This window comes from Perca fluviatilis, chromosome 20, assembly GCF_010015445.1.
Source record: "Perca fluviatilis chromosome 20, GENO_Pfluv_1.0, whole genome shotgun sequence".
Taxonomy (NCBI): domain Eukaryota; kingdom Metazoa; phylum Chordata; class Actinopteri; order Perciformes; family Percidae; genus Perca; species Perca fluviatilis.
The window spans coordinates 22,271,955-22,286,936 of NC_053131.1; the positions used below are offsets into that span (position 1 = coordinate 22,271,955).

A 14,982-nucleotide genomic window follows, 5' to 3' on the forward strand; every position below is an offset into this window, starting at 1 on the left:
TGAGACCCAGAAGTCTCCGGTCCACACTAAACAAATCACATTTAACTGAGAAAACAGCTCCTGGAAATTAAGGGGGCACACTGGGTCCAAAGTCACTGTAAAAATAAAGAAAAGTCTCTCCTTCATCTTCAAATTGGTTCATGTGCAGCATTTGGTTTCTAAAGTAGCTTATTTAACAAATTAAATTTCCTCCAGCATAACAAATAATGAAGTGTAAGATTCTTTACTAATTCGTTACTACTGCTAAAAGGTGAAGAACCAAGAAGTGTTAACGGCGTTTTTCTCAAATGGTTATCAGTATAATATTAAAGGGGCTGTCAGAGTCTGATTTGTATAATAGTATATCCTCCTGGCTTTACTGCATTTTATTGTGCCAGCTCAGCTTAAAGTGTCCTATCTAGATCTATCCAACTAATGAGAAAAGATTTGGGTTTTTTCTGGTGGCAGTCACAGGTAGCAATGTACTAAACACATGTGAAAACTGTCAGAGGAAGATTTATGACACTCCTACACACGCAACACTTCATGAAGGACACTACTGTTACTGTTACTGCCTGGGTTATTATTGACAAGTTGCACTTGTTTACTGACATCAAACTAGAGGCCAAGGAGTCTGTACAGCAGGATGCATATTATACTCCTCACCAGTTGTAGGTGTTCCCGGTGAAACTGGTCTCCTATCAGCTGGAGTTTCTGGCCAATGCAGGCCTCCACACTGCGGGCCACAGGTTGCTGGTGGGGAAGCTGCTCCATCCCGTTTTGCTCCCCTTCACTTTCTTGTCCCCTCGCTTCCTGATCCCCAACAAGCTCAAAGTGTGCCGGGAAGTGCAATCGAAAACCTGCGTTGCCTGTTGAGGGTCAAGGCTGAGGCTTATTATTTCGTCAACAACCTTATATAAATTTAAGTACAGCAATGACACCTGTCAGGGTGTTTTTACGATGATGCAACAGGTACAAAGAGCCGCCAAGTTTTGCTGAACGTGTCATTGACCAATCAGATTGCTTGGCTTTTACCACAACTTTCCCAGCTGTGTGTTTTTTTTTTGTAATCAAACAAGGTGATTCAATGAAGTGTTTCATAAGTCACTCACACACACACACAACAAACTCACATGACACAGGATTGAGGTCAGTCAGTTGTTATGGAGCTACTTTGGAATGATTACTTGTATATTGCGCCAATGTAACTTTGCTGTCACTGATAATCAGTTCTCTGTTCAGTTGCTGCTTACGCAGGTAAGCACTCCTGTCATGTCCTTTCAGTCACACTGCCAGTCTGGCGCCTTTTGAATAGCAAAGCAGCTGGGTACACTCCATACAGACCATAAAGCCTCTGTGATCACGACTACCAGGCGCCAGGGGTGAGATCAGTGCAGCAACATTGTAACCCATTTCTCACAGTAAGTCTTTTATTATAGTTTCGTACTTCAGTTTATAACACTGGTTATCACGCACAAGGCAATGTTCCTTTTTTTTCTTTTGAAATACGGTATGTCGTCAGCCTCACCGTAGAAGAGTGGTCTGGGCTCCTCTGCGACTCCACAGGGCAGCATGCCGTTGTTCAATGCCAGGGCAGGGCCAGGTGTCTGTGTTCCCCGGTCTTCACACTTTATCTCCCTGAATGTGGTGCGCCAGCAGTGGGGGTCTGGCTCAAACACATCATCCTCCTCATCGTCCATACGGGTGCAATATAAGATGAGCAGCCTTAAAAGTAACAGGGCAGAGAAAGAAAGGTTATGGCTACAGCTGAATGTAGAACACTTGTCTTCCAGTCAGTACATAAATCAAAAGGCATCCCAAGTTCCCTTTACTAATGATGGAAGTAACCTTGGAAAAGTCTGCATTAGGCCTGATGAGATGATCTCAGACACATTCATTATGCATTAATTTCAGTTCATTCCTCTAAAGCATTAATTATCTTTATAGACAACCTGTCTGGTTTATAATGAGTGCCCTCAAATCAATAAAACCACACTGGACAAGTTGGGGAAGAGAAAAAAAGGCAAATGATCTGCCTTCACTTGTGGCAAAGAGCTCAGTGCTTATTCAGACAAATGGCTCTGTTCATGTCAGTGATGAAACCACACAATCCACTGCGGTTAGTAGACTTGGTTGAGCCACATTTACATAATTGGGAGTTTGGCTGACTAGGGTTAAATCTCTCCGATCTGTGCTATAAGCAGCTCTGTGGACAGGACTCTTGCTTCTTAAATAACTGCCCCAAGATTACTAACTTATATATCAGGTACTTTTACAGCAAGCAATTGCAGGTATCAGTGCTCAGTGCACATAAATATCTGAAATGTGTACAATGTGTAAACTTTATGACAGGAATAATTTAAATGCATTATTACGCAACTCTACGGCAGTGTAGCAAGAATCAGGGAGCACTTCTCTCCAGTGTTAATGAATGCACTCAACAATAAATGTTATAGTGGGTCGAAGAGTTATCAAAATAAGGTGAAATTCAAGTTGCCTCAACAGTTAACCCCCAAGTCACCATCGAGTTGTAATACAGGGTTAGACTACTACCACACGTCCAAATTAGGGTCCACAGCAAAAGAGTAATGACAGTCTTTGAGGAAAATCCTAAGCCACTCTCCCTACCCTGGCCTGTAAGCTTGCCAGCTCCCTGAGAAGGAGTTGTCATTTCTTTACCCAACATAAGCAGAGTGGCCTGTCTGTAGCATGCCCAGACCTCACGATATACTGTGTGCGTTCACAATAAACCCTGTGTGTAAAACCACTTAATGCTTTGTTTTGACAAACACAGAGTAAGAACATGGGAGGCTCAGGAAAAAAAAAACCTAAGCTCAACTTCCAGATACCCTGGGTTGCTTTCTGTACGGATCTACTGTCCCGGCAGAGAGCTGTGTGTTTGTGTCAGACAGTGGCTCCCCCTGCTGCAAACCAAATAACCCGAACAAAAGGTAAAGGGTGGTGGTGAGGCAGCTCTGTTGACACAGTTTCTGTCCACGAACATCTAAAACCTCGCACCACACCATTTTCTATAATGTAAATAATGCACATTAAGACCTCAAATGTATGAGCTCCTCGAACTCAAAGCAGTGCCAGAGTCTCGCGATATGTTTTATCCAGAAATCTAGTTAATAATCCACAGGGGGCATGTCTATAAGAAAAGCATGTTCTAAACCAAAATGATGTCAGAAAGAAAAGAAAATGCGAAAATACACATACAGTGACGTAAAATGGATACAAACATATTTGAAAAATAAATGTCTACAGTACATAGTCTAAAATATGTACGTACCGTTAGCACGCTTAAATGATTTTAATCTAGAAAACGGCTGTCACTACATTTCAAGACTGAACACGACAGACACACGCCGCAAAAACAAACCGGCCGTCTGAAGTCCATTCACCGAGTGAGTTCTGTCAACCGGGAAAGCCGGTATATTTCAAATCTCGGTTGTATGAACGACACGCTGAGTTACACTAACACTTTAGTTTTTAGTTGGACTGATTTGACGTTTCGATAAATTAATATAGCCTACACGACCTATCGAAACAAATGCGTTGCAGCTGTTTTAACGACAACAACGACACGTTGTTGTTTCTTTCTAAGGACGCGGATGTTACTTAATGTTGAAGCTCGTGCCGACTAGCTGGTGTAAAGTTTACACTGAAGTAGGACATTTAAATTTGTTTTTGAGGCGCTTACCACAGAGATTGGCTTTGTTGTAAAGGTTGTCTTATACTCAGAGAAAAGGGAAAACGGGTTCAATATCCTGGAGAGTCAAGCGAGTTTAGTCCGTATCACCTCCACGACTACTTCCATTCTGTGAGGAAAAATGCAGCAAGCCGATTTCATTTCGCCGACGTCAGCTCTAAACTGACTCCGCCGCCGGGGCGTGGTACTGAAAGTTAGTAAATAAACCCTCCTTAAAAACGCGAGTGTTTCGGTCGTCCAACTGTACGCGACTCAGCGGAGGCGGGACATGCCCATTTAGGGTGATTTACTTTCACGTTGTAACCAATCGTCGAGTTTGTTTTTGTCCCGCCTTCTCCAACGCGTATTCAGACACGTGGACGGGAAATTCCCCATAGCACGAGACCGCTTTCACGCCACTACCGTGCTCATCTGTTCAGTTAAGTAGCCTACTGATGTTAAAGAGAAACTATAAAGGAAAACACAAGGCTACAACGTGTTCGTAGTGACCTGAGGGGGCCATACTTGCCCTCCATATTTATCCATATTTAAGAGTTTATTAATTATTGTTTATTAATTCTGTGATACGAATTAATGAAAACCTTTTGTCTGGCTACAGCATATATTGTCTTATTATAACAATGTACAGTGCATATTCAGTGTATAGAAATAAAGAATAAATATATTTATCTATCTGACTGTTCCAGCTTGAGGCATATAGGCCTACGTCTACAAATTGACAAACAGGAGATGTTTCCATTTTTATAACAACATACCCAAGTTCACATTTCATTTATATTTCACATTTGCAGCCATATTTTAAGTTTCTGAACACCCTATGTATTGGTTAAATCAACACACAGTTCACTGAGAAACAGTTTTGACTTTTTGTTTATTATAAGTGGAAATGACCTAGATCCTATACTGGAAGTGGCCTAGATCTTGATCAGTATAATTAGGCACCTGTAGAAGAGAACACATATGTGTGTGTAGGTCGTTTGTGTTACGCAAAAATAAACAGGTTTTTGACATAGATCTGCCTTGACACCATAAGTTAAGTCTTAAAGCAGTCATCATGGGAGGCTTTATTGTGTCAACCTATCAGTCAATATAACCACACACATATTACAGTTTAGATATAGGCTACTAACATTCTTTTTATTTAGGTGATTTACAATCAGCTTATAGCTTGACAGTTAACCATGTCCACGCTGAGCAAATGCAGGTGCTGGTGCTCTGCCCCCTCCCCTCAGGGCTCTCACTGATGATCAATAAACCCTTGGACAGCTGGAGCTGACCCTCTGCATTCTCTCACAGAGCATTACCCTGCCCCCACCTCCCCTTTCTCTCTCCCTGTATCTCAACTGTGATCATGTCCCACCACTGGGATGCGTGAGAAGTCACGGGTCCCTGCCTCCTCTGTCCAGCCTGAATTGGATAGACCTCTAGGTTCGGACTTTGTCCCACCTGCGGCCACTCCAAAGAGGTGGGGATTCACTGTGGAAGGGGGGATTGGTTTTCTCGCTCACTGTGATATTGAAAACTTGATCACTTCGTGCATGAGTGACCACTGTAAACAAGAAAAGGCTCAAAGATGTGGGAGCATTAGTTGCAACTTCCTTTTGTGCTTTAACAAAACAAAGGAGACTCCTCCCTAAAGACCATATTAAGAAAACACCTGTAATTACTAAAGAGAAAGTCAGAATCCTTTATGGCCAGGTATTTGTCACAGTATGAAAGTTAAAGTGTCTCAGTGCAGAGTAATGTAAGTTGTGAAAAAAATAGAATCAATCAAGTCAGATAACCTTTTCATGGTAATTTGTTACCAAGCATTTGACTGGTTCATTATTCGAAGAGCCTGCAATGAAATATTAATGAAAAACCCAAGTATGCAGGATTGATGGCAGTACATATATCTTAAGAAAACAAACCTAAGTTATTCATTAACATACATTAGTATGTGATGTATTAGTGTTTAAGAGTAGCGGCAGAAATCATTAAAGCCATAAGGCATCTCTCAGTGGGACACATAGACAAGCTTTTATAACATAAATAATGAATATGGATGAATTCACCGCAGCTCTTACCACTATCCAGGAACATGAATTTTATATTCAGCACATTGTTGACTTAACTAATTGAGCCATGTCTATCAGTATGTGGATTATGGCTCTTGAGAAGTCTTTGAAGTGCACACCCACAAATTAGCCTACATTTATACACTTTATCCAGACAAGACTCTCCCTGAAATGAGACTACATTAACAGACTATGGTGCCTGGCAAACATCTGTTAATGTCTGTTTCTCTCTCTCTCTAACACTAAACAATATTGTTATTGACGTGTGTTTGCATTGTAGAAAGCAAGCGTTCATAAATAAGTTCTCATAGACGCCTGAGAACCCTGGGAGAGAGAAGACTGGCATCAGTTAATGTTACACCAGAAAGCGTGTTGCATGCACACCCACACACACTTGCAGAAGCATACATGGACACACCCGTGCACGCAAGCACGCACAAACACACATGGCTGCACAATCACATGCCCTACTTCCTCTGTAACCTCAAAAGTCCATTCTCCCTCTTGATATTGCATTCTCTATAATATAGAGAATGAAATACTGGCATAACCCGGTTATTCACTTAACCGTATACCCCGGTTACTGCTGTGCATGTAAACACACTGATTGTTGGCAGAGTTGAAGGTTTAAAATTGCCTAAGTCACAAAGGCATGTTCACAAATTTGCCTAAGTCATTTATTCCTCTTATGTTGCATAATTGACAGACATTGTTATTAGTATGTCAATAGTCATCTATTGTCATAACATTTTTGAGTGACATTATTAATAAATATCATATTCAGTATTTGGTTCAGTGTTTTGTGTTTTCTGAAAAACCTGAAAAAATGACTTGGGCCATTATTTTAGGAAGGTGACGATCTGCACACACATCTATCACAAACACACACACTGCCTTTCTCCCACCAAAACATTCTCAGCATGTGAATCCTGCCTGGAAACTAGAATGGAGGGATTTAATTTGCTCCAACTGGACATGTTCCATGGCAACCACATCCTGACTGCGAGCCAGTTGGATGAGACATGTGCAGCACACTGACCCAATGGCAGAGATCATGATAACAAAAGGGAGCTTACTTCTCTGCCCTCTCTGGCACTCCTCATGACAACTTTTGCTAGATAAGCCCAAAGACATCACTGTAATTCAGGTAGTGTTTAGACGAATTTTTCCCTGGAAACTTGACGACATAGGATCAGCAAAGTCTGATCTGGACCAAATAATTTGACAGTGTCTGAAGTTGCCAGGTTAAGTATGCACACACACATGCATCCATGTAGACATCTGTGTAAACCTGTGGGAATAGCTTTAGATGTGTTACCATCATCAGAGTCATCTGTTATTTTTTTAATGTCAATTGACCTGGAGAAATGTATGCAATATCTGACTTTTGCCTTTACTCTTTCAAACAATCAACAATGTCTATTGCATTTACTAGTATGACCCATATAAGGAAAAAATTGTACCTTTGCATGAATTTTAAAATATACGTTTATATGTCTACCTGTTGTTTTATAAGTTGTATGATTTTTATCTGGTAGGTAACAGTCAGAAATGAACGCTGAATGAAAAGAAGACAAATGGTGGAAGTGTGTTTATTTTTCTGTCGGTTTACAACACCTGCAGGTCCTCTCATATTCACTTATTGAATAATGTAGCAGGCATGGAGAGGTGGAGTGGGGTCATTCTGTGCTTGAAACCAGCCTTTTTCTAGAAATTGTGAAGGTGAGGCTAGTTATGAGAGCAATGACACCTGATCTGACCGCCGTAACTGAGAGCCGTGACACAAACGGCCACCTTTGTAAGGGCTGTCTGGTAATCATACATCCCTGTCTGGCTGTAGACTACCAGCCAAACCTCACACTCTCAAAGTGACTCAGATAAAGCTCTTTGTTATTGTGAGGGATCATCTCACACACAGAATATATATACTGAAAAATCCAAATGTGTGGTGTAAAAAAAAATATCCTAATGCTGTGCATTTTAAGATTCTTCAGTGAATGAGGTCATATCGGAGTTACTTACTGTAAGGCACATCCCACGTCTTTGTGTTTCCAGTAGTCTAGATAATGACTTATAACACCGTCACTCTGACATTTCCCTTAAAACATAAAGTTGGTAATATTCTATATTTGACCTTTTTTTCAACAATTCCCATGAAAAGACCAAAACCAACAATCTGTGTAACCAAAGCCTGATATATCTTATTTTTCTGTTTCTATTGTTGTCCAACAACTACACAGCAATCACTGTTTACATCATAAACATAGATACTGTATTTTATTTTGAGTCAATCCCATAAACACTGTCCATAACAAATATGCGGCTGAAAAAAGTCCCCAACAAATGTGCAATTTACTTCTGTTTGAGTAATGTTTGCTGAAAACTGCAGTGTCCAGCTGATCTCGGGAACTATTTAGCCTTTAACAAGTATATATTCAACGAAGTGCATTTTTAAAGATTTATTTCTTCAGTAATTGGGTTTGTGGCTGAGATGTTAGGGAAGCTGTAAAGAATTAGGAGACACACTAACACATTGTTGTTTTTAATCTTTTCATGAGAATTTTTTTTACAATAAGAGAAATATATATATAGAATATTGTATTATGTATTGTATTATCCATTAATGCAAAATAAGTTGTGTAATATAGTTTGTTTGAACTTAATCCTGCAAATTTGCTTTTGGAATTTAATGTGGGCATGCCTAAAATAATGAATTTTGTTTTATAGGGAATTATTTGTTATTGTTTGATCGACTGTTTAACCTTTGAAAACATGTCGGCTGACCCCTTGTGAGGACTGTATGATGCTAACCACAGAACGGTCACCATGTCAGTGTGAATGAATGAAGGTTTATTCGGTTACAAAACATAAAACATAATATAAGTACAACAAGTTCATTACAAACAAGGGTGGTAACCGAAAAGGTGTAGGCTGAAGCCATAGCTTATTACGCCTACCCTATTTACAAAACAACATCTACCCATCAGAAGTTAAACATAAACAATATACATGCACAAACATATGTATTCATACACACATACATACTGTATGTATTCTCATATGCATACACATATACATACATACACATACATGTGCATGCACATATACATACAACATAGTGCACCGTGGTCTGTAGCTTAGACATGTTTATTTCATTCCTCCATTAATCCCAGCTCATGGAGGCTCTCCCGTGTGGGAAAACTGAACTATTGTGGCATTTGTAACTGTTCTACATTCGCTGACCCTTCGCTGAACCAACTACAATTTGATTTTCACTGCAGGCAATGTAGCATAGCCCTGCATGATACGTTGTAGTTTAAATTATAGCGGAGACACATTGAAGTCCAGCAATTCACAGACTGCAGTTGATACTTTCATGTCAAGCGAGAAGAATCAATTGAAAGTCCTGTCTTTAAGTTTCTCCAATATTTTGCCCGCCGGCTACTCGTAGGCAGGAGTGGTCTCAAAAACTTTGGGCTTCACTTAATGAGACTGACCGGTGTGTCAAGCTGTTCTGCTCGCTCTTTGGAGAATATGAGGGTGTATGTGTGGCAGCAGCAGTAACACCCATTCACGAACATGCAAACAGTGGATAAGATTGGATAACTGTGTGGGAGAGCTGACCAGTTATCCAGCCTGCACAAAGGCACCCTGTTTAATCTGCTCCACACATTAAAGCCACGGCACCTCAAAGCAGGCATGTCCTAACAGCTGTGGACATGACTCCGTCTCTCTCTCTGAAGTGAGGCAGCACAGCGGTGTCCACAGCCATGCAGCCGAGAAGCATAGGATAAAGACTTTGAGACTGCTCGCCATGAGTGAGTCAATCTCACACCAGGGTTATGACAATCCAAAGAGCCCTCAAAACTCAACACAGCCCTTCAAGCATGCACAAAGGGCTTTTCTCCACCATAAAAGGCGTCACACTGGTCCTTCAACGCTTTGAAATGCTGATATTGTTTTCTACAGGATTTTCATCATGCTTTCAACATGAAATCCCCAGAGGTAATAAAAATGTAACAAATGGCTTAATATTTAATCACTGTTGATCATTAAACAATTTAAATAAAGCTGATTACAGTCAGCGCTCTGTCTTTTGAAACCGTACAGAACCACCACAGCTGTATCAGGATTTATTTATTTGCAAGTTAATTAACTGTGGATGGCTCAAAGACAGCCTGCTGCTGCAGTGTGGAGGTCCAGCTCAGAGGCCTGCAAGCAGTGTGTGGAAAAGCACCATTAATGGTATCCATCATCAGCTACTAATTATGCTGCCTGTGGGCCCCGACTGGATCCGATTTCAGCTTTGGGCTCCAGCCACCAAACACTTAGCATTCATATTTAATCACACCTCATTATCCACCAACAATGTAGGAAGGAGACAGAGACCTTACCTGATATGCCAGACAGACATGGTCAACATACAGACAAAAAAACAAATGTCACACACACACACAAACCGCCACCTGCAAAACAGAACATAACCTCCCCCACTGTCAACGGCCGTTGGAAAAGAGGTCTCCTCTCTTGAAGTTACTCAACCTCTTTGATGAGCGGTAGAGCCCCAATTTTATGCTTTCTCTGCAAGTTTGTCCTTTCATGTGAGATCCTTTTCTTTTCAGTGTTTTCTGGTTCAAAGAGCAGCAAAAGCAAACGGAGGCTAATCCTCTATCCTCACAACAACTGCTGGTGTGTTGCTGGGTTATCAGCTTAGAGTCATCATGATGTCACACTCTTCAGGTGTAAGTAGTCTGATGTTGAACATCAAATATGACTTTGGTCTGCTCAGGACACCTGCCCTTGTTATTGTCATGCAGGTGAAACAGAATACACAGAGTCATGCTCTTACCTTATCGTGCAATGGAGACAGTTTCACGATAAGTAATCAGTGTCATGTTTTTCTTTTGATTTGGCTGTATGTTTGTTCACTTGTCTTCACGTGTTCTTTATTTGCTTCTATTTGCACTAGTAAAAAGGTGGTCAGTACGAGTTAGCAGCCAACTGGCGAGTTACTTTATCTGATGTGCTTCAGCAAGTCTATTCAGGAGCCGGTCTGTGCAATTTGTACTTAACACTGGTGCGGATAATTATCCAGCACTTGTTCGTCCAGTTCTAGGACTCTAGCCAGCTGAAACTGGAGATGCTCCTGAAAGATGCAGGAGCCATTAAACAAAAACACTCCAATATCCTGTTTCTTCGAGCTGTGAATCAACACATAAATCTAGTCCCTCGTGACTGATTTTTCCCTTTATGATTAATGATGAATCTAGGAGTGAAAATCAAGCACTTATATTCGTACATCCACATAAAGAGCTGGCCTTAACTGACTCATCATTGAAACCATAGACCGTATATAAAGATTGGATCTATAAGGTAATAACTGCAATTCAAAGATCTGACTATTAGTACTTGGTGTTATGTGAGGTATTTGGTGGCATATCTTTTGTGAATATTTTGGTAAAATATGTATGTTATGTTTTTCACTAACACCTACATCTTTTTTATGTCAGTTACATGTCCCCGGAGTTATGCCATGTTTTCCCTCCTTGTCACATTGTATGACACGGGACCACAGAATCGTGGACACACAGTTTTATGCAATCTTTAGGCCCCACTTTACTTGGTTCAGAGCCGACTCAAGGTTGTAGAAGTGTAAACAAAACATTTAAGAGTCATTTGACCCCATGTGGGGACAAGTAATCATTGTGTGACCTCAGACACTGCCGTCTCTTATTTCTCATCACAGACAGAAGGCCAAGAGGGAAAGTCATCAACAGGCGCGTACACTGACCCCTCAAACTCCCTAAATACATGGAATACACAAATACACGGCTCTGCAAATACACAAGTAAAGCACTATGACAAAAACATACTGTACATGCATACAGAGTCCTCTTTCATCTGATCTAAGCCTTGTTTTTGTTTATTTATCAATTTCTACCAAATTTCAAATAATATTATTAAAAATCAAACAGAACCTATTGATGAAAAGCATGTAACGGAATATGCTGAAGGTGTCACAAGCTATAACCCTGAATTATTCATTCAAGAAAAGCAGCCTGATAGAAAATCATTCAATCCTGATCTGATACACAGTCTGCTGAAATATTAGCTGTGGGGAAACATCATATATCAGCCCATGAATGCTCCTTAATGTATATCCCATTAAAAATTTACACTCTGGTCAGAGAGTGTGTCCAGTAGGTGCCTGCATGTGTGTGTGTGGTTGTGTGTGTGTGTGTGTTTGTGTGTGTGTGTTTGTGTGTGTGTGTGTGTGTGTGTGTGTGTGTGTGTGTGTGTGTGTGGGTGTGTGTGGGGTAGGGTCACTACATCCACTGTCTAGCCTCGGTCTGGAGGGCTGACGGCCTGTCATCGGGGCAGCCAGTAGACAGGAGGGGGTCACATGGGTGTAGTGACCTCCAGGCAGCGTTATGTGAACCCCCTCATGGACCGCGATGAAGTCAGATTGCCTAATCTACGGAAAACAAAAGTGCTGTCAGTCAGGCTGGACAAGTCATCAACAACAGCAGCACCAGCAGCCTGGGAGAATTTCACCAGGCAGGCCGGGGCCCTCGGCGTACAAGCAGCGGCCCACTTATGGGATATTGATGATGGAAAGACGCCTGGCTTTTACACTACTAGTGCTAATGGTCTCTAAGTGTGCACTAGTAAAAATGTATTTTCTGTTCGGTTAAATAGGATATGACCACGCTCTGTGTTTTATTGTAAGTGCTTTTTGATGATTGGTCTCTGAGTGTCAAATAACAATCAATGCCTGGCCTTTAAAGCTGCATATGAGACTTACTTGTATGACATGTATTTAGATGGGAGATTGTCTGGTTAGAATGAACAAAGGAGTTCTGTGTTTGCCAATATGGACGGATTATATAAATCTCCTGATATTATAATCCAACTCACGTGTAGCTGGGTGGTGCTTAACATTCCCACAACGCTCCTGAACGCTTTTCAAGTTACTAATACGCGTTTTGTTTTCTGGTTATTGTCTGGGTAGGTTGTTGTTGGTATGATAATCCAATCCCAGTGCAATCCAATATTAATATTCACACTTTTCGTTTAACAAGAGAAATACCATTTTAATGCACCACATGCTACACTGTTTACATACTGTCTGCAGTTGTTTGTTACTCTGAGGATAAGCATCTCCAGTGAACCATTATGCGCATTATGAATGAGATCATCATCCGCTGTAATGTTCAGCCAGAACATGAGAACTAACAGTTTCTTTTGGTGGAACCCCCCTTTTCTACTGAACTCGTCCTTTCCTTCCACTTCAGATGATGTCATTCCAACAGCTTTTGTTATTCTTTGTGAATATGTAACCCACATAAGCAGGCGCTCAGACAGGATGAGCCAACTAAGAAGTAGAGGGATTCAAAGAGATGTGATACAGAGAGTGAGCTGGACCGGCGCTTGACCACATGCCAGGAGTATGAGGTGACCGGTGGTTGACTGCCCCGCGAGGAATCCCTTTGATAGTGCTCCTATCTGCCCAGCGATCAATACATAGCACCGTGCTGATAAAAGAACACGGCTCACATCAAAGCGCGTCTGCTACGATGAGGGGCATAAGTAATAAGATGTCAATTATTAATGGAGGGGAAGGGTCCCCTTTCAAGTGGGAGAGAATTTAGATAATGAAAATCAAACAAAATCCATCCTTTCGCAAATAACATCCTCAAGGCAATAAAATGCTTCAAAAAATGTTGTCAAAGCCACTTCTCATGTAAAATAAAAGCTATTGTTGCACGATGTCAATGCTGCTTAAACAAAATCCTGATTTTTTTGAAAAGATAAATTTTTGCATCAACAAAAGATGCAACATTCCTGTAACCTTCAGACAACATCGTTCCACAGCTGTGAGTTTGAACCTGCAACCTTCACCTCCGCATAACCTCGCATCTGTCCCTCCAAACTATGGATGCACAGATCCATATTCACATGTACCTGAACTCTGCACACTTCTCCGTGGCTCTCAATCAATATGTTCCCCCCAGAGTGGCTTGTTCTTTCATGTTTTGATTCAGGTGGCAAAAAAAGTTTTTGGTTTGGTTGCAGCCGAGCTGACCTTTGAAATTCATGTCTTTTGATTCAGCTTGTCAGAAGCTATGATTTATTGATCAGGATGCCCATGATAACCAAGGAAAAAGGGAGACTGACACTGCACTTAGGACCTCTCTGCTGTTATTAGACAATGTGAAGCCTTGTGTTACATGCCTCAATGTGGCTGGAATGTTAAATATTCATGGAAGAAGACTCAACATATGGATTAACATACATATTTTATGTAGGCAGTCCCATATAGCAAAGAGATCTACTGTACAGTGCCAACAGGCTATGCAATAAAAACATCTTCCTTATCTGTCTTTTTGCCCTTTTCACTTTGCCCATAGGCAACTGCTTGGAGTCTCCTCTCTGCTGAAGTAAAAAAAAACAAGCACAATCCCTAATGAACCTCTGTGAGTGTTTCAGGGTCATTTCTTCCTGTGAAGTTCACATGAAAGCAGTTTTATTGATTTCTCAGACCAGACAAATGTGCTGTGAAGTTATCGCTCGGCTCCCACCTCAATCCTCGTAACCCCTACCTACTGTCTGTGTGATCTCGCTGGAGGGTCATGTTTGTTTATTTTCATCCTACTGGTCGGGGAAATTAGTCTCTAAATACACCACTGTTTGATTTGCCTCTATTATTTGTTGAAGATTGCTTACTGAACTCCTTGGCATTTTCCTTTGAATTTTGAATTTCCTTGGGAGATTAACTATACATCATGCATAAATGCAGAGCTACAGTCTGTGTCTATAGGTCTGTGAATGCATTAGTATAAAGCAAACAATCTTTGACAAGTGCCACAACATATAAGTAACAAGCAAAAGTAAATTCCAGAGGTCTAACAAAAGACCTTTAAGTTTACCATTTAAGTTTATTAGTTGGTAAAACAATCATAAATGTTTACAGCTGTAAAGCAGCGGCAGTCAGGGGGTGAGTGGGGGGCGGGGGGGGTGCAGGGGTCTCTCCCTCCAGCTCTCCCTGGTTGGCTAATCTGCTCCCTTTGACAGGCTAATGTGCTGACTCTGGGATTCTCCAGCACTCAGCAGGGAGCTCCTGGCCACCTGCAGCTGAGGACAGCCCAGGAATGATCACATCGCCTTCAACAAAGGGACCTCTCAAAGGTCAAGCTGGGATGCCTTTTTATGCCCCCCCACATCAGGGCAGTG

The 14,982-nt window shown here is 41.3% G+C and overlaps 1 protein-coding gene across 2 annotated transcripts in view; it reads right to left on the bottom strand.

Moving 5' to 3' along the window:
- LOC120549450 (bcl-2-modifying factor-like) overlaps positions 1 to 3,902 on the bottom strand; it is an 8,814-nt gene extending 4,912 nt beyond the window's left edge. The window contains exons 1-3 of one of the 2 annotated variants that reach the window (XM_039786372.1): positions 3,683 to 3,895; positions 1,508 to 1,704; positions 646 to 848 (exon numbers count right to left, since the gene is read on the bottom strand). In XM_039786372.1, the coding sequence (XP_039642306.1) occupies positions 646 to 848; positions 1,508 to 1,679 (375 nt within the window). In that variant the 5' untranslated portion in view covers positions 1,680 to 1,704; positions 3,683 to 3,895. Of the gene's footprint in view, positions 1 to 645; positions 849 to 1,507; positions 1,705 to 3,682 lie in introns of both variants that reach the window. The other variant, XM_039786371.1, reaches the window with a different exon arrangement.
- Between the last annotated feature and the right edge of the window lie 11,080 nt (positions 3,903 to 14,982).